At 40.9% G+C, this 20560-nt stretch overlaps 2 protein-coding genes across 2 annotated transcripts in view; one reads left to right on the top strand and one right to left on the bottom strand.

The window, feature by feature from the left end:
- Positions 1 to 620: 620 nt before the first annotated feature.
- Positions 621 to 9281, bottom strand: Pno1 (partner of NOB1 homolog). The gene is made up of 7 exons (XM_031342848.1): positions 8651 to 9281; positions 8351 to 8500; positions 6348 to 6431; positions 6117 to 6177; positions 5823 to 5940; positions 1638 to 1708; positions 621 to 1132 (listed from the first exon to the last, which is right to left on the bottom strand). Exons 1-7 carry the CDS (start codon positions 8852 to 8854, stop codon positions 1065 to 1067), a joined length of 756 nt encoding a protein of 251 aa, XP_031198708.1. The 5' UTR covers positions 8855 to 9281; the 3' UTR covers positions 621 to 1064.
- The window catches only part of Wdr92 (WD repeat domain 92), a 24632-nt gene continuing 12976 nt past the window's right edge, over positions 8905 to 20560 (top strand). Inside the window, exons 1-3 of the mRNA XM_031342847.1 lie at positions 8905 to 9478; positions 15503 to 15603; positions 18378 to 18508. Of these exons, the coding sequence (XP_031198707.1) occupies positions 9296 to 9478; positions 15503 to 15603; positions 18378 to 18508 (415 nt within the window). The 5' untranslated portion in view covers positions 8905 to 9295. The remainder of the gene's footprint in view (positions 9479 to 15502; positions 15604 to 18377; positions 18509 to 20560) is intronic.

Here is a 20560-nt window from a genome sequence, read left to right as displayed (position 1 = left end):
AAAAATCAGAAGCAGGAAAGGTGTCTCAGTATTTATAAGCACCTGCTGCTCTCCAGAGGACTGCAGCCTAATTCCCACTACCTATACCAGGGTCTCAACCGTCTACAACTACATACAGCTCCAGGGGAACATCTACACAAAAGATAGGCATACACGCATAATACACACGTGTCCACATAATAAAAATAAAATCTATGCTGGATGTGGAGGCGTACAACCTTGAATCCTAGTACTCAGGAGACAGGAACAGGATTTCTGTGGGTCCAACGCTAGCCAGGGCTACACTGTAATACCCTATCTTCAAACAAGCACACACATTCTTTATTAGAGCTAGTTCAATGGTTTAAGAGCACTTACTGAGGTTTCAGAGGACCTGGGTTCAGTTCCCAGAAAACATGGCGATTTGCAACCTTATCTATTCTAATTTGAGGGTTCTGATGAACTATTCTAGCCTCTGGGGAATGCCAGGTATATACATGGTATACATACCTAAAGCAGACAAAACACTCATACAAAAATGCTAATTAAAAAAAGCACTACTATTTTTAGTTATTGCTTGAATTTCCTGACCTCCAATCATTACAATATTTTGATTAAGGCTTTTGAGAAACAAGGGAATGTAGTATCTAAGTCACATGTTTAATATCCACAATGATGAGCACAATAGTGCAAGTTACGGCCATGACTCAACCCTGAAATAGTCACAGTGCCCAGTGCCAAGAATTGTGATTCATTTTTAATTAAAAACTTCAGAGTTTATATAAGTTTATAAGTTTAGCTGTAAATCTAACCAAAAAGTTGTAAGCAAGCAGGTGTCTTTAAAATAATAGGGTTTTAAACTGTGAATCTGCCCCGTGTGGTTTATTTACACTTTAAATATAAACTGCTGTATTTTTCAGTATTCTATCATATTTAAGTTATCCTAGAAGCAGCTGAGTGCAAGTCCTGTTAAACTTCTTTTTCTGCGTCTGCTCTGGCTGAGAGCTGAGAAGAAACCTGAGCTTTAAGTGGCTGGGATACTCTTTCCATGGTTTTATGTGAACATTTCAAGGGTCCATGGAAAATCAGAACCGATCTGCTGATCTGCTGGCCACAGCTCGGATATTGCCATACACCTTTGATGGGGGATTTCCTGTTTAAGAAAAAAAGCTGATTATATATACAAACATATTCAAACACATAGAAACACATACATAGAAGACAAATACTTTGCATTCCTAAGGAAAAGAGTTGTAAAAAGACAATTTCAAAACCAAGTCAGCCAGGCAGACCAAAACACTAGAGAAAAGCAGCCAACTGTTCCTCTGAGCAAGTTGTTATGACTCCAGATCTAGATTAACTGGATCAATCAAATTGACTGGCTCATTTTATAGAACCTAATATGTACTGTTTTCTGTTATTTTGGAATGGATTTTCTGTGTACTTCCTTGGGAATGCAAGAGATTTAATGATATTCCCAATATACCCTTTCACTCCTCTAACAAACGGAATCTTAAGTATTCCTGGTTTTCTCTTTGCCAACTCTTCAGCTTCTATTTGTTATCTTTATCAATATGAAAGCTGCTTTGTAAATATGGCTTGTATTCCTGTTTCCCACCTTTCCAAAGAAAAAAAATGCCAAAGAATTATCCTGTTACCTAGGATGAGGTTGCAGATGGCTGTTCTTGCCATCTTGATGTTCTGGAAAGAGCCGAGAATGTGAACTTTCCTGAAAGAAGTAAAGCAAGTCAGGTGAGCCACAAAAGGCATGTCCATATCAAATCCCGGGAAACTAAAAACTATGGAAAGTCAGTAGACCCCACCCCTGAACTGAAGGCGAGGGTACTGGTGGACAGTGTTCTAAACATTCTAAAGACACTTCTACAATGAGTGATTTGTGGCACAGGAAGTATATACCCCCACAAAGGAAATTATCAAAAAATACAAATACTCAAGAACAAAATAAGAATTCCTTTCTCTTTTTCTTTCTTGGTAGGTTCTTGCAATGCTGATCATGCTGGCCTCAAACATGCAGTGATTCTCCTGTCTGCCTCCTGAGGGCTGAGATTACAGGCATGTACCACCATTCCCAGATTACTCATTACAGGCAGGGAGAGATGGCTCAGTGTGTAAAGGTATTTGTTACCCAGCCTGACAACCTATGTTTGTTCCCAGAGGCCCACTTGGTAGAAAGAGAGAACTCTCTTCTTTCAGGCTGTCCCCTGACCTCCACACAACTGCTATGACCCACAACCCACTCATCCTAACACAGATTAAACAAAACAAAACAAACCACTCCTGGTTAATAGTTGCTCCCATCCAGTAAGTCCTCCGTGTTTGTTCATATAATCCTCAAGAGTTTTATTAAGTAGATATTATTCCCACTGTACACTAGGAAAGGAACTTTCGAGTAATCAGGAGACTTAGGGATAGGGATGTAGCTCAGAGGCACACATCCTTGCCTAGTGTGAGGCCCTGGGTTTCATCCTGAGGGATAAGAATGGGGAAGGAAGGAGGACACAATATGGAAAGGACACAGAAATCAAGAGCTTAGACCATGTAGATACTCACTGAATGCCCAGAACTCTAACTCTGACTCAAGGATTATAGCACCTTTTAATTTCATTTTATAAATCTATGAAAAACTATTTTAGAAGCTCCAAAGCTTATATATAAATGAAACTAGATGTCATCGTATACTTAGGGGATATAATGTTTCTCCCTGACTCCAAAGAATATCAAATGAAAGCCTAATGCTAGATGTGAGATACTGACTTTGAGGTTGCTGGATGGGGACTATATTTCCTTTAATATCTTACTGCTGAACACACCGCACATTTTGGTCATAGGATGCAGAGAAATCGAGCTGGTATTACCTGGATGCGACCCCTCTACTTACTATCTTGCATAGTAAGTAATACAAGATGCTATACAGGCTGTCAGGCCAGAAAAGTCACCAGGTCTTATTCAGCTGTGAACCCTACTTGCTTACAATGACCAACCTGGCAAGATAGGCTCACTAACTTAATGGGGCTGGTTTTAAGGTCCACTGCACAGGATGGAACCCATACCTAGCACTGAACATTTGGCCAAAAACTTGCCAGGCAGGACATAAGACCTGGGGAGAATCTACTACATATTTTCCTAGATAGAGCAGCAAACTGCCTTTCAAATACATATCTGCGCACAGCTCTCAGCCCTCATCAAAGAAGCTTTTTTTTGCAGTGGATGATGATTAATGCAAAGACTCCAATTTGGTCAGAGTGCAGCAAATGAGCAACTGCAGAATGCTCAGCCCTAAATGAGACATCCATATCACCTGCCCTCCCCACATGGCTTATGGAGCATCCAGAAAGGTGAGATGGAAAGAACAGAAGGGCCAGAAGCTGGGAAGTCTGCCACAAAGCATCACTTTCTGGCCATGCTGGGGTCGTTGTGCTCATGAACTCATAACAGCTGTAGTTCCTGCATAAACTTGCACATAATCAAGCCAGGAAAATCCCAGCATGGATGAGGCAGGTGCTCATTAAGGCCCACCCCTACTGTGTGCATGTTTAGATGCATGAAGGTTTCACGAAACACAGGCAACATTGTCTTCCCCCCTCTGGTATTTCCAATGTATCTAGAAAGCAAACTGTCTTTAATTTTAAATCTTGCTCATGTTGTACTATGTACTGCGAAGTTATTAACAACATTATAAAAATGCCAGACTTAGCCTGGTAAGTGTAGTCTTTACCCCTCATAAAGGAAACTTCTCTGTGCAATGAACAGAGACCACTACAGAAAACCACGACCATTGAGTTGTGAAGCTCAGTCCCAATGGATATACCTACAAAAGCCCCATACTCAGGAAACATTTTGAAGAGCAGGGAAAGTCTGTAAAAGCCAGAGGATTAGGGAGTTTACTGTGAGATTACATCTCCTACTAACATCAGAAGTGACTCATAAAGTCTCACCAGCATACAACAAGAACAATAGCAATGGACATGCCAAAGCAGGTGGGAAAAGTCAAAGGGCCTCAACCCTACATAAAGAACCACAAGTAACTGAGGAAAGCTGGAAGTGGGAGACATAATTTCCAAAGGGAAGAGCACACCAATTGTTATCCAATACCAAAAGGACAGCTCTGAAAGCACAGACACAAACAACATTAAGCAGACTGAGCAGCTTATATCTAGAAATATATGTATATATACATATACTGTGAATATACATATATACAGGCAGGAACAATTTTTTTAAAAAGACCATTAAGTTTGAAAGAGCAAAGAAGGGCATGATAGGGTTTGGAGGGAAGGGAGACATGTAATTATATTACAATCTCAAAAAAATTTTAAATGTAACAAATTACTGTTTACACCAGCATTGGTCATAATGGCTCCAAAATGAAACATCTCAAATGACAATCAACTGTAATTACAATGCTACTTGGCTATAAAAACAAGGAACAACTGCTGTAGCTAACAGAACACAGAAACTCAAAGCAATATGCTAAATACACACTGGGTATTCATTTACATGAGTTTCTGGAAATCAGTGATAGAAGTAGAACAATGGTCACTGGAGCAGAGGGCACAGGGACTGATGGTGAGCACTGTGGACATGGTGGGGCTACGGTAATGTGCATAGCTCAGTAACCCACTAGACAGACCCTGCCCAGCACAGAGCTATGCTGAGCCACTCATTAGAAGACAGTGCTGACAGGTACATTTTACTGATGTAAGCGGAGCCCAAATACCCAGTTGAAAACAACTTTTAGAGTAAATTCCAAGACATTTACATTTGTGGATTACAAAGTTAATGACAAGTTAGCCCCAAGTCCACTACAAGTAAGTTCTAGCTTTGGATTTTTCAACCAATGAAGACTTTTAGGCTCCGTTCAGCCATTTAAATATTGTATTTCCAAGTCTTTGAAATTTCTAGTAGCAAAAAGCTCATGTTTCGGACTCTAAAGGCCCAGTCTAAAAAAAGAGGAGAACTATAATACATTTGGTTTCAAGTAGAGGGCCACCAATATAATACAAAAGTTACCCTTGAGAATAAAGAATGTCTACATTAATGCAGCCTCAATAATGATCATTATAGCAAAATAGCGTTAAGTGAAATCCTCACACCCTCTGTCAACTGTGATTTGCCAACCTCATATTCTATCAGCTCTAGGCTACCACCTATCTGTTTGACACCAACCTCAGAACAGTTTGACCTGAGAGAGGTCCTCCCAGCTCTGCCATCCAGTACCTCATCCTCACCGTAAGCCCACACCATCTTATTTAGTCACGTGAAACTGAAAGGTTGTTCTTACCAAAGCATGCAATACCTCCCTTCCTAGAAGGGTGTGGGTGTACCCCACCTGAAATACAGATATGTACTCAAAAGGAAAGCTTCATGACGGCATTTCAAACGCCCACTTCTTGTACTTCCCAAAATGATTTCTCAGATTTGTCTAAAATTAAAATCTTCCCTTGTAATCAATTGTTCTAAGTGATTCTAAATATTTCTTTTATTGCCGAGAAAAAAAATACAATTACTGAAATTTCCTTGACTAAGACATCAGCCTTTCAAGGTTGGTAGCATTCAGCTAGAACCACATGCCCACAAAGCTCCAATGACAAGAACATGGGTTCCATGAAGCATTATAAAGCAGGGTGGTTCTTGACCAAAACGCACAAGGTTCCACATTCTATCCCAATAAAGAGAAAGAACAACAGGATGATGTAAATAAAGAAAATATCTAATAAAAAAAAAAGAACGGTAGGATGTAACAAATATAACAGCTATGACCTTTTTGAAACTAATAAGATCAAATATAAATTATGACATTTCCCTCAAGAACAGATACTTACACATCAGCCAAAACAATCCGTGTCCGTGTTACATTCTCTATGGTAAACTTGGTTTTTCCTCCTTTGCCAGCAATTCTTCCTATTGCCCTTGACAGGTGGTCCCCTTTTAGGGGCTTAACTAAAGAAGAAAAACAAGGCATCAGGTGGCTGTGTACTGACTTTTCCTACTAAGCCACACTAAATATACATTTTCTGAAGAATGTTAGTAATACAGCTCAGTTGAAGCTATCAGACAACAGTTCCAACACCATGCAATGAGAAACACAAAGGCTGACTGTCCACAAATGTTCTCACCATCAGTTATTTCAAAAGACTCTAGGAAGAGGTCATCTAGCCGGATAAGGGCAAGTGCATCCTACAAGATAAACGTAAACACCATGAAGGGTACACTCCTGACAGAAACAAGCATAGCATTTTGAAACTGAACTTCTTAGATACTACAATGAAAAGACTAAAAGTCTGGAAAATGACCCATCTAGTGAAATGTTCACACTGTGTATCTGGAAGTCTCATGAGATCACTCACCTCCACCTGAAAGCCAAGAACAAAGGCTTTCACAAAGTCGGCAGCTTTTGTTAGGGCACTGACATCCTTAGTGTCTTTGCAAGTCTGGAAAAAGAAATAAAGATATGGAGGGGATGAAAAGGAGAACATTCTAACAAATACTAGAAATGTTATTCCCATTATAATCTCCTTCACCATCAACCACCCTCCCCCAATATCCTAAGCCCTCCTTTATATAGGATAAAGCACTCTCTTGAATTTGTATGAGAGAACATTCCCACTCCAAAGCTAGGCACTTCTATGCACATCCTCTCAAGTGACTAAACATACTCTGACTGGCTCGCCACAAGGGCTCACATCTATCCCACCCCTTTTAAATTTCCAGACGGGTCCTCTTCTCCTCTCCATCAAGGCAGCCTCTCCCTAACAGGCCTGCCATGTTCTGCTGTCAAGGGACCATTTATATGCTGTTGTTTCCCAAACCAACAAAGTCTAGTTCTAGTTCTGACTACTTGCTTGCCTGGTACTGAGGAAACCAGAATAGCTTAAGCAAGAATCTTGTCTACAAGTAATTACTTGAACTGCAGAAATTACTGTTATTCATAGAATGCCCACCACTGTAATAATATGCTGTACACATCTAGCTCTAAGCTTCACTTTCAAAACTTGAATATTATATAATGTAAACACATGAGGAAATTAAAGTACTAAAAAATTAAACACAAATCAAACTTCTAAAATATTCCTTTGGGTCTCCCACACAAATCCACAATTCATTTGAACAAATTTAGAAGCATACAGGATTGTGTTCAGAGTTTCACACTCAAAAACAGAGCCCAGCAGGGCATGGCAGCACACACCTTTAGTCCCCACACCCTTCAGATCTCTCCGAGTTCTAGGCCAGCTAGGGCTACAGAGTGAAACCTAGTTTCAAAGAAAAAAACAAACAGAGAAAACAAAAATAAAACAACAACAAAGCCCCAGACTCTGGTTCTCACCCTATGTGTGACTCTTGGCAAGTCCCATGAATATCTAGGATTTACGTTTTTTCACCTATAAAATAACGTGTCAGAGTAGAGGATCATGAATGGTCCCTTCTAGCACTAAGATTCAATTAGCTTGATGACTCTGGCTAAGGCACTATATTTCTTTCTTTTTTTTTTTTTTTTGGTTTTTCGAGACAGAGTTTCTCTGTGTAGCCTTGGCTGTCCTGGAACTCACTCTGTAGACCAGGCTGGCCTCGAACTCAGAAATCCGCCTGCCTCTGCCTCCCAAGTGCTGGGATTAAAGGCATGCGCCACCACGCCCGGCTTGGCACTATATTTCTTAAACTTCCCTTGCCTAATCCTCTGGCAGTTGCATGTGTATGGATGTATACCATCTATGTCATACCTTAAAGACCAAATGATGTGGTACATATCAAGCTATCACTGTGCATCTGATATACGGTATCAGCAAACACTAAGAATACAAACTAATGACCCTGTAAGAAGGAAGGCAGCTAAGTACAATAGAAATGTGTAAACTTCAGACAGCAAAGAAAGCGGCCTTCTCAGAGACCAGAGCCACCAAAGATACTGGCAGGAAAAAAAAAAATGCAGAAACAAACAGTAATGGCCAGCCATAAAATTAGTTCCTGATAACACTAAAACAGGCACGCATTAATTCCTCACCAGCTTCAGTGCGGCCCTATCAAATGGTTATAGCATTTCACTCCCCTCACTCTGAAGCATCCTAAGAATTCCCAATTTTGTATACAAACTCATATGTTTCCTGGGCTCGGGGTCACATGCAATCACTTGCTCTTAGTGAGTGAACAGAGTGTGATCCGAGTCTGGACTCCAATAAAAGGCTCTATTGTAATTACAACGGACTTTGCAATTCTGGGGCTCGTTTGGGTTTTCCCATGGACCCTTGGGCACAACGCAGTTACCACTTATTGACTGACGTACATCCGTGTACCATTCTCTACTTTTATGAAGGCTAAAACTCGGTAGGCTACGAAATGGCTACTTTTTCCTTACCCTGATTTCTACATTCCTTGATTTCAGGTTAAAGCGTATCTGAAGTCCCAAATGTTCTACAATCGGAGTAAATATCTTCATCCAGTTTTCTTTCAACGGCGTGTATCTGTTAGCTGGGACGGGAATTTTTCTCGTTTCTTCTTTCCCAGTCTGCAATAAAAACACACACACACACTCAGGAGGCGACTGGAGAGATGCGGGCCTAGACGGAGAAAAAAAACAAACAAAAAAAACTAAACTAAAACGAGAAAGGACCCTTCACCCGGCCCCGACCCCACCCCACCCTATCCGGATCCCCACCAGGAGCTGATCGCCGGAGAGCGGCGGGAAGACCGGCCTCTTCGCTGGCCGTGCCTCCTCCGTGTCCATGCTTCCGGGTTCTCCATTCTGTCCCGCCGTTGACGACTGCTCAGCCCGTAGCTTCTTCGCCCGGCGGCTCCCTCGGTGCGTGACCGGAGTAAAGCCATCCTCCGTCCCGGTGTTTTGCGTCTCCATCTCGGCCATGTTCGGTAAGTGTAACTAGTTAAACACGTGCGAGGTTGTACAGGGCATGCGTCAGCTTCCACCAATCAATTTGAAGACACCGCCCCTTTTCTAGGCAAGGGTCCATGCCAGGGGCCTAAGACAGGATTGGTCCGCGTTTCGGAATGGCTGCCCTAGGATATGCCTGTTTGCTAATGTCTCCGTACCCTCCCAAACTCGCAGCCGAAGCAGTCACAGTCTTTACTATGTCTATGTGAAGTCGAGGTGTTAATGGCAGTAAACCAGCTTGTGCCATTTGTGGAGAAGCATCTGGTGCGGTCTCAGCAGCTCACAAGGCATTTTCGGAGGCAGCCAAGCCCAACTTGCTAAGGCGTCCGGGTAGAGTGTGGCTAGGGAGGGACAAACTGCCCCTGATGTGTTTGCAGTCTGGTTACCAGGTTAGCGTTTGGCCGCAACTGCGCCATGTCCACCTTCGAGAAGCCTCAGATCATTGTCCACATTCAAAAGGGTCTCAACTACACAGTGTTCGACTGCAAATGGGTGCCCTGCAGTGCCAAATTCGTGACGATGGGCAACTTCGCCCGGGGCACCGGCGTTATTCAGGTGTACGAGATCCAGCGCGGGGACCTCAAGCTGCTGCGGGAGGTGGGTGCAGGCTTGGACTGTTTGGGTTTGCGTGTTCTAGTGTCTGATTCCTCTTTGCTACAGCTTTGCTCCAGCAGAAACAGAAAGGAGATTACAGATTGAGAAATACTTCAAACTTTTTGACATCCCCAAATCTCCCTGGGGAACTAGTACCTCGGCTCACTGCCAGCCTCTTCCTCCTGCCATCCTCGATGCAGTCTATTGCAAGGTTTCTGGGAAGTTAACAATTCATGGCAACGTTCTTGGACCTTTTAGGCTGTTTTGCAGTTGTTGTAGTCTACTAGTGGTATATGCAATAAGCCCGCATTTTATACAAGCAAAACCAAAGGAGGCACTAGGATACCTGCAACGAAGTTGGTGAAGAACTAGTAAATACCCCATCCTTTCAAGAAGTGTCAGTTCAATGCCTGATAGTCCCAGATATGAGAATTGCAATGCCAACTATTTCATGGAGTTTATTTTCTGTTGGGGGAGACAGTCAAACAGCCAGACCAAGAATGCATACATACATATAAATCAAAATGAGTTTTCTAATATACAGGTCTATGGAAGTAAAAACAGATGTAGGATGAGCAGAAACCAACTAAAGCAAATTCAGAGTAGAGTATGAAGTTTCTTACAAGAAACAGCATGTGAGAAAGCTCAGGGATAGTGGTGGAAGATAGTTTATTATCTTATAAAAAACCAAAAACACAAACTAGAAGTGGTATTGCACACCTTTAATCACAGCATTCAGGGAGTAAAAGCAGGAGAATTTCAGTTTGAAACCCTGTCTGCAACAAGCAAAACCCCGGGTTGGGGTCGGGTGGGGCTGGGAACATTCATACAAAAGGGGTCAGTAGGGACCATTGCAAGGTATATAAGACATTTCACAGATTTGTCCTACTTTTTCCCTTAAGGAAAACAGGACACCACTGAAGGACTTTTAGGAGGATAATGCAAGACCAGATTACAGGTTTTGTCTAAAGCTGCCAGTGAGCCAATTATAGAATGAGGACAAAAACTGACATTTTTCTTTCTTTCATCGTCCCTTCCTTCCTTCATTCCTTCTTCCTTCCTTTTTTTCCTTTCTTCCCTTTCTGAAATGAGTGTTTCCTGTGTTACTCAGCTGACCTCAAACTGATAATCCTCAAACCAGCCTCTCAGTGGGCTGGGATTCAGGCTCTGTGCCAGAGTGCTGAGTTGTGACTAAGAAACAGTGTTATAGTTAGTTACAGTTTTTAAAACGTTTCTATTTGGGTTGAATGAAACAAAATAGCAGTCACATCGAGGTGTTGAGGGTTGATACAAGGTAGAGGATACATAAAGTTGCATCGAAACGTATGTGGAGCACAGTCCTTCCCTGAACTTTGCTGAGAGCCTGTTTTCTTGTTTAGTTCCTACTCTGTAGCCAGGCATTAGACTTGGAGATTCTTTAATTTCTTATATATTTTTTGGTTTTTCAAGACAGATTTTCTCTATATAACCCTGGCTGTCCTGGAACTCTGTAGACCAGGCTGGCCTCGAACTCAGAAATCCACCTGCCTCTGCCTCCCAAGTGCTGGGGAGTAAAGGCATGCGCCACCACTGCCCGGCTGAACTTGGAGATTCTAAACATGGTTTGATCCTTCCTACCTTGCCCTGTGTTCTTCACTGCTTAACTCAGTCACCTGTTGCTGGTCCAGTGACCAGTTCAGAGTATCTGATTTAGGAAGCCCTTTTTGATCTCTGCTCAAGGAACCTTTCAGTACATTCCACTCCTATAATACTGACCATCTGTGCCAGAAGTAAACAGTCTGTCTCATTTTTAGATTGTAAGCTTGAGAGCAGGGGCGGGGTCTTCAGTGCTTTGTAACTGTGACCAGCCTCTCAGTACACATTTGTTAAAAGAATGGAGACTGAATGAACTTGGGACTCAGTTTTAAACACTGGTGTAGGGTTTGCTTGTCAGTGTGTGGGGTAACGACTCTGAACACAGGAGACACTGGAATAACAGAAACTTTAAAGTGAAACACTAGGAGCAAATGCCAGTCAACCCTCAGCCAGAAAGCTTTTAGAGACTTGTGGTCTTTTGCTTTCCCAAAATTTACGATTTCTTAATACTGTTTAGTAATAGTTATTTGAAGTGAAAGAGTGTTCATCTGTGTTAATTTCTGAAGACTCCTAGCAAAGTCATTTATTTATTTATTTATTTATTTATTCATTTATTTATTTTTTAGTGAAAGTAATATGTGTTTATAAGAGAACATATAGGAAATATAACTAGGATAAAAAATAAATTGTCATACATAATCTGAACCACAAGAGTAACAACGTTGAAGTTTTTCATCCTTTTCATTCCATTCGTAGTTATTGAGACTACCATAGAGGTACTATGCTACAAAAAAGAACATTCGCTTCTAAAAACCAAGTAAAATATTAGAAACAAAGCACCTTTCTGAATTTAATGTTGTATTTGTTGGGGCTTCAATAGAAAAGCTTTCCAGTTAAATACATAGTCAGTGGTTCTCACTGCATCAAAGTCTGTTCATGTGTTTGGTTGCTAATGATGGTTGTATGCAAGATTTAAAATACCCATGCATTGCTCCATAGAAATGTGGCCTTCTGCTAGTTGATTTTAGTGAGTACCAGAGTTAAGAACTGTTGGGCCAGGTGGAATACTTACCTAAATATTAGGAAACATACTCATTTTGTTATGATGGTATCAAGACTTGCTCCAAACCCTATGCACCCAAGATAACATATAAAAGGATCAGGTCAGCTATTGCCTGTGTTGTGCTTTATCTTATTGCTAAAGAAGTAGATGGAAACGGAGGGTAGAAGGCTGGGCAGTCTGGGATACACCTTTAATACCAGCACTCAGGCAGCAGAGGCAGGAAGATCTCTGTGAGTTTGATACCAGCCTCGTTTACGCAGTGAGCTCCAAAATAGCTTGAGCTACATAGTGAGATCTTATCTCAAAAACACAAAACAAACAAACAAAAGTAAACAAATAAATAAAAATGGAGGGTAGCGAGCTAGAGATGACTTGGTGGTTAAGCACACCAGCTTCTTTTCCAGGTGACTCAGCTTTGAGTCCCAGCACCGAGATGGCAGCTCACAGCTGTCTGTAACTGCGGCTCCGGGGCTTCGATGCTCTCTTGTGTGCGGCTTCCTTTGGCACCAGCTATGCACCTAATGCACAGGAATATTTGCAAGCAAGATATATATATATTAAAAAAGAAGGAAGGAAGGATGAGTGGAAGGCAGGGCTTCCTTTCCTAGTTGTACAGTTTGTTGGGCCACATGACCAGTGTCTAGCCAAGTGTCATTTCATCATCCTTATCTGAAACTTCAACTTAGGAGACACCTTTTTTTTTCTGATGAACTTAAAGGTGCCATATGGACAAAGACAGCCCTGAAAAATGAAATCATGGTCAAAAATTGGTGGTAAGCTTGGTACTTTTAGCTACTGTGCTACTGAAGTCACTGGTTTTTAGCATTTGCCTAACTAAACTTTCTCATGTAAATTAAGTAGTGCCTGGATGTGGAGGAGGAAATACTGACAAGCTGCAGTAGACCTGCCCACAGACAGAACAAAAATAGCTCTCATGGCAGTTATTGATCATGGGCTTCTTTAGTCATGCTGACATATACTCCTGCAAACAATATAAAAAACTAGGTCAAGTAAACTATCATTGATGGCCATACTCAATATTTATCAATTTCATGTGCTGATTTTATGTGAGATAATTTTAACCAAGTAGATCATTTTTAGTCAATTAGTTTTCTACCAAAATAACCACTGGATTCTACCCATCTTTCCACGGGAAATGTACTTAACAGTATAAAAAGAGAGTTCTTTTGTATGCTGTACAAATCGGGTTTTTTTGTAGTGTCTTCTCAGTTACTAGTTTCTGTAAACATCTGAGAGCAGAGGAAACATGGCTGCTTTCAGAAATCCATGGACAACTGAGCCAACCTTTCTGAGTGAAGTGGATCACACTGCAGGCAGGTGACAAAATCTAACATTTTAAATGTTTTTTTTTTTTTTTACCAAATATATTTTGAGTTTGATTCTTGAATAGTAACCTCATAATATCTAAGTTTCTGCTTCTTTGATACAAAATCAGAAACCCTGAGGGAAACATGATACTCTATATTTATCTTGCAAAAAATATGAGTGAGGGTTAAAACCAGAAAGGAAATCTGAAATTAGCTCTAATTCATTCCTGCACTGATTTTTTTTCCCCACTTTCTCTGGCTTAGGACTTTTTTTTTTTTTTTTTTTTTTTTTTTTTTTTTTAGTGTTTCTATTGACTTAGGCTTGCAGAGTCGGTCTGTGTAATAAAATGTTTCTTGGAATCTCCTACTGGCCTGGAAGCAGTTTCACTTAGTAGAAAGAGCTGGAATTGTGCCTAACAATATGTAAGAGCCACCATTTCTCATTTTGAAAGTGGTATCAGTGGGGCTACAGGCATGGTTGAGGGACTGCTTGTTGTGCAAGCATGAGGACTGAGGGTTTTTGTTTTTTTTTAAGGTTTATTTATTTATTTATTGTTTTTTCAAGACTGTAGCCCTGGCTGTCCTGGAACTCACTCTGTAGACCAGGCTGGCCTCGAACTCAGAAATCCACCTGTCTCTGCCTCCCAAGTTCTGGGATTAAAGGTGTGCTCTACCACCACCCGGTGAGAACTAAGTTTTAATCTGCATCAGCCATATAAAAAGCCAGGGACTTCTGCTCACCTCTAACTCTGTGGAGAACAGAGACAGGAAGATCCCTGGGGCTTGCTGTCAACTAGCTTAGTTCCAGGATTTACTAAGAAACCCTGTCCCAGAGGAATAAAGGAGAGAATGGTAGATCAGGATACCTGAAGTCCTGTTCTGACTTCAGCATGGATGTGCATGCTTACACATGAGGTGGAGGGAGGGAGAGGGCGAACAGGGGGAGGGAGGGAGGGAGGGAGGGAGGGAGGGAGGGAGGGAGGGAGGGAGGGAGGGAGAACGAGCTCATAGTTTGCAACAATGTTCATGTTAAGAAAAACGCTGCTTAGACACATAACATAGCACATAAAATCCAGAGGATGAGAAAGGAGGAGCTGGGAGAGGAGAACTGTGGTACTGGCTTTACAGTCCCAAGAATTAGTGCTGAAGGGCTAATGGTGGCTTCCTTATTCCCTGATTCAGAGAGCATTGAACACCAACCAGATTCTACAGATAGGACTACAAGAGGCTCATGGACATCTTTGTTCTTGTAGCCTTCAGAAAATAATGTATCCATTGCATTTGCATTTCTGCTGAGAGGTTAGCACAGTATGTACCTGCACACCAGCAGAAATGGGAGAGCTTTTGGAACGTGAGAGGGAAGATTAAAGATCTCTTTGTAGCCTAGTGTGACCTAAAATTCACACTAGGTCAGGCCTTGCCTGACCTGCATTTCTGCTTCCATATCTGGAGTGCTGGGGCTACAGGAGTGAGCCACCACACAGGGTTCAAGATAGCAGCGTTCCCCCTCTTCTTCCCTCTCCCTCCCCGGTGATCCCATGATCTCTAGGTTTTAGACCAAATTGAATCATGTCTGATTTGGGCAACAAAGTGAGAAACGTCTCAGAAACTGGAGAGATAGCTCTGAGGTCACTGACTGCTACAGAAAACCTGGGTTTGACTCCCAGCACACACATGGCAACCACCAGTTCTAGAGGCTCCAATGCCCTTTTCTAGCTTATGTGGGCACTGCATGCACCTGCATGAAGGCAAAATACCCTTACATATTAAATAAAAATAAATAAACTCTACCCACACTTAGACAGTGACCTAGGAGCTCAGAGTTTAAGGACAACCAGGGCTACATAGTAAGACTTTGTCTCGAAACAAAACAACCTTTCTTTTGGCAGTGAAATGCTTTTTAAATTACACAAAATTGACTAAAGAAAGAGTATAATTTCTATGGAAAATGTTTTGTTTTTATGTCTAATGTGTTTATAACCCCCTACAGCAAAGCTGTCAACGTTGTGATTATAAATAACTGTTTACATAAGTAAAGTCTCCTCTATCCTTTCTGTCCAGATTGAAAAGGCTAAGCCCATTAAATGTGGAACATTTGGTGCCGCATCTTTACAGCAGAGATTCTTAGCTACTGGAGATTTTGATGGCAATCTTCATATATGGTGAGATTACTAAACAGTACTGCAGTGGATAAGTGCTCACTTTGAAAGGCTTATTAGTCTTCTAAAAGAGAATTCTAATTTTAAAATACCTACTTCAAATATTTTAATTCCTTCCAAAAGTAACTGAAGCCATGAGGACTGTGTTATATCTCTGTCATATTCAAAGTCCACTTAAAATCCTAAGCTTCCCATTACATTTAGGAATGTGTATGTATAGCATTATATGTATATGTATGTTTATGAGTAGGTAGGGATCTGTGGAAGGGTTTGGAGGGGGAGGGAGAATGATATAATTGTATTATGACCTCAAAAGTTAAAGGATAAAGGTTTAAAAAGATACTAAGCTCTTTGGTTTAGAACTTGAAACAGGGGGCTGGTGAGATGGCTCAGTGGGTAAGAGTACTGACTGCTCTCCCGAAGGTCCTGAGTTCAAATTCCAGCAACCACATGCTGGCTCACAACCATTCGTAATAAGATCTGACTCCGTCTTCTGGTGTCTATATAATAATAAATAAATTAAAAAAAAAAAAGAACTTGAAACAGTTTTATCTGCTCTTACCCACCTACAAGCTGCTTGGGACTAGTAATTGACTAATGCCATTTTAGTAAGAGGTTTGGCTCTATAGAGCAATAAACTGATTTTAAGTTTTTCCATGCAAATCTCCAGTTAAAGTTTTGGTTAGTATTTAATACTTTAAGATCTAGACATGACTTTTAGAAAAATGTCTACTGAACAACTCAATAAAAAGCTGCTTTGAGGGCTGTCGAGATGGCTCAGCCGGTAAGAGCACTGACTGCTCTTCCAAAGGTCCTGAGTTCAAATCCCAGCAACCACATGGTAGCTCACAACCACCCATAATGAGATCTGATGCCCTTTTCTGGTGCATCTGAAGACAGCTACAATGAATTACGCTAGAGCAAGCAGCCTGCTCTGGCCGGCAGAGGTCCTGAGTTCAATTCCCAGCAGCCACACACATGATGGCTCATGGCCATCTGTACAGCTACAGTGTACTCATACACATAAAATAAATAAAATAAATCTTTTAAAAAAAAGCTGCTTTGAGTGAACAAAATCACAGAATTGTCTGCTGCCTTTATGTAAATCTCACTTAGAATTATTTCTTAATATTTAAATTTAAATGAATTCAAATTTCTCTTTAATTACTTTTTAGGAAAATCTATTTTCAGCATTTAAAGTATACAGCAGCTTGCCTATGTTCTTTCTTCCTTCCCTCCTTTCTTCCTTCCTTCCTTTTTTAGCTTGTTTCTAATATGAGCTGCTTCGTTTGGTGACAGGGTTCATGTAAACTCTGGCTGGACTGGAATTCACTGTGTATCACTATGTAGACCAGGCGAGCTTGGAACTCACAGGGCTCTCTGCCTCATGATGAGACACGAGGGGTGTTCCACCACACCCTGCCTAAGGAGATGTTTTGGTTCTCAATTAAATTGTACTGCTTTATAGTTAAGCCATGTTCACGGATTTACCTATTTTTAGAAGCATGACATAAAAGCAAAGCTAGAATAACTTCTTGCTCTAAAGCTAGTGTAATTTTCCTTTCTCTTAACTGCTTAGCTCTTAAATTCATATTTATTCATCATTTTACATACTTGGTCATAGAGCTTCAGAGAAATGGAAAGAGAGGCCAGTGTCTTACTTTCTGTATTTTATTAATTTTTCATTATTTTGGGGCTTATCACATAGAGTAGTGGATGTTCATCATGTCAGTTATATATATGCATATGTATGTATCAATATGCTTTGGTCTTACTCATTTCCCTCTTCTACTGCTTGCCGTTGTACGCCTGCTCCCTGATTGCTGGTTCTCCTCCTGCCAAATACAGCTACATTTGTTTATTTATTTACTTATTTGTTTGTTTATTTTGAGACAGGGTCTCTCTACCTAGCCCCAGCTGTCCTGGAGCTCACAGTATAGATCAAACTGGCCTGTAACTCACAGAGATCTGTTTGCACCTCCCTCCCGAGTGCTGAGGTTACAGGCATTCCCCATCCCTCAGACTAGATCCATCCTCACTATATTTATTCCATTGCCCACTCCCTCCCTTCTGACCCCCTTTTAAGTTTTGTTTTGTTGTTGTTGTTTAAATTATTTTCACATTTTATTCATGTGTGTGCCCTTCTGTCTGTGTGTCTGTATCTGTGTCTGTGTGTGTCCATGTCCATGCACAAGTGGAGAACAGAAGACGGCTTATAGTTATAGGACTGTTTTCATTTCACACCTTGTATGATCTGGGAGTCAGTGCAGGTTGTCAGGCTTGGTGTCAAGTGCCTTTACCTTCCTAGCCAACCTTTCAGGCTTTATGACCTTCATACGCATACATACATATTTATACACATGTGTATGTGTGTATAATTTTAAATTTACTTTCCATACATAAGAGGAAACATAGTCTTTGTTTTCCCGATTCTGGCTTATTTGCTTAACATAACGACTCCCACTTCTGTCTGCTTTCTTACAAATATGATTTCATTTTTTGTCATGGCTGAATAACATCTCATTGTGTATAACCTTATCCACTCCTGTCTTGTTGGGTCCTCTTCCTGTGCTATTGAGTCCGTTTCAGAGACTCCTCGCCTGTGCTTCTTTCACCCAGGATTTTATTTGTGTTTTCCTCTAGCATTTTCAGAGTCTCTGTCTTAGGTTAAAGTTTTCCGTTTTGAATTGTTTTGTTTTGTTTTGTTTTGTTTTTGAATTTATTTTAGTTTAATTGGTTTTAAGGCCATGTGGTAAGTAGTCATGTTTTTTGTTTAGGAATTTGGAAGCCCCAGAGATGCCAGTGTATTCTGTAAAGGGCCACAAAGAAATCATAAATACCATAGATGGAATAGGTGGACTTGGAATTGGGGAAGGAGCCCCTGAAATCGTGACGGGCAGCCGTGATGGTGAGTCAATCTTAAGTTCTGTACAGATGTTTAATAGGAACCTCTGTGTGCTGCCATATCCTCTATACACGGATCCTCTTGTTACCTTGACTCTGCCTCTACTGTTTGTGCATCTGCATTATAACAGACAATAGCACATCCCTCATTCATTTCCGGCTTCTGTGTATTTTCAGGCAGAGACCCAGCACTGACTATTTTGGTGTGGACTTAATTCAACAGCTAAGAATGAGCTGACTATGAAGTACTTACAAGTCTTCACGGGTTTCTGAAGCAGCCATGTGATATGTGTGGCAGCTTCTCATCCTCTTTCTAAAGCAGGATTACTACTTAGCAGAATGTCAGGTTGACAGGTAGCTGAAGACATGTTCTGTGATGTGTCCATGAGCTCCCCAGCGTGGGCCTCAGTGACCAACAAATCAGCCTGAATGACTACATGGGCCCAGGTTTTGTTGTCTCACCTAGAGATGCATTAGTTGCTTTCAAAAGGTTACTGTAGAAGAAAAATGAGATATCATTCTCCAGTAGTTACTGGCGGGTAGAGGTGTGTTAGAATTACTTTTCATGGGAGCCACGTGGGACACAAGGAAAGATGGCGAGCAGTTCATTATGCTGCCACTGCTGTTGTGCTTCTTCATCGTACCTAAAGTTCATCAGGTGCAGATGCTTCTGTGGCTGTTATTTTAATGGCTGTAACATTCCATCGTGTGGCTACAACAGCATACTTAACTGTGCTTCTGTAACAACCATTCAGTATGCTCCAAGTTTTCTGGGTATTCTTAGGATAGAGACTTGAAGTTTTAAGGAAGCGATTGTAGTTCTTAGGATAGAGACTTGAAGTTTTAAAGAAGTGATTGTAGTTATATGTAAGTCCTTGGGGATATTTTATGATTTATAAAGTGCCCTTGGGCCTGAGGTTGTTTGATGACCCAGTGTAGGGGAATGCCAGGGTGGGAAGACAAGAGTGGGTGGGTGAGTGGGAGAGCACCCTTATAGAGGCAGGGGGAGGAGGATGGGATAGGGGGCATATGAAGGGGAGACCTGGAAAGGGAAAAACATTTGAAATGTAAATAAAGAAAACATCCAATAAAAAAAAAAAGAAAAAAATGTATTTCTAAGTAACCCATAGTACCCATTTCCCTGGCCAGCTATATAGGGAATGAGGGACTACAAGTGGCTGGCATTGCTTTTTCCTCCTGTAAGTTTGTAGATTAGAAACTGTCCTCCATTTCCACTTATGCTAGTGTCAGTGCCTGTGTATTGATTAATTCTGTTTTTTGAATTGTCTTTATGTTCTTTGCTAATTCAAGCATGGAAAACTTAACTAAAATCTTAATGACTTGTATAAACCCATAGCTGAGATGGTAATCTCTGTTAGATTTGTGGGAGTCCCCTCCACATAGGATTATAGCCTTTCTGATGACCAGCACTATCCCTGGCCTCTTTCAAGGATATTTTTTTCCCTTCCCTGTTCATGCTCAGATGTAGGCCTTTTAGCCATCTCATTACATGCAATCATGTTAATTGTAGGCTGTGACACTAGTTACTAACTAGATCACTAACTACACTACTAGTTAGTAATCCTATAATATGAATTGATATAAGAGGGTTGAAACTTAACTTAAGCTAATTTTATTGATATTCCCGCCTCATTAACTTGTGCGGGAAAGTTAAGCTTAATTATATGTGAAACAGATGGGGTTGTTTCTTCTTCTGTGTCAACAAGTGAAACTAGACCTCATGCATGCTGGTCACTCTGCCATGAACAGCCTTGCTAGCAACTGAAATGGCATTTTAGAACCCCATATAAAAATGTAGTGACAGCACTTATTCTTCTGTATAAGAAAAGAGCCAATAGCTATATGTGTAGTAAGAGAAACAAAGTTAAAATGACACTCCCTCTATTCTAAATGTGTTCGTATGTAGTTGGTGCTAACCCAGATAATAAGGCATGTTTTGACGTGTCAATCAGAACTTACAGATAGCCTAGGAATACTTTTTGGATTTTCCCTAGGTACATATTAATTTAGGAATCATTTCTTTTTTTTTTTTTTT

Source organism: Mastomys coucha, unplaced genomic scaffold (genome assembly GCF_008632895.1).
Source record: "Mastomys coucha isolate ucsf_1 unplaced genomic scaffold, UCSF_Mcou_1 pScaffold22, whole genome shotgun sequence".
In the NCBI taxonomy this organism is placed as follows: domain Eukaryota; kingdom Metazoa; phylum Chordata; class Mammalia; order Rodentia; family Muridae; genus Mastomys; species Mastomys coucha.
This window is presented reverse-complemented; position numbering and strand designations above follow the sequence as displayed.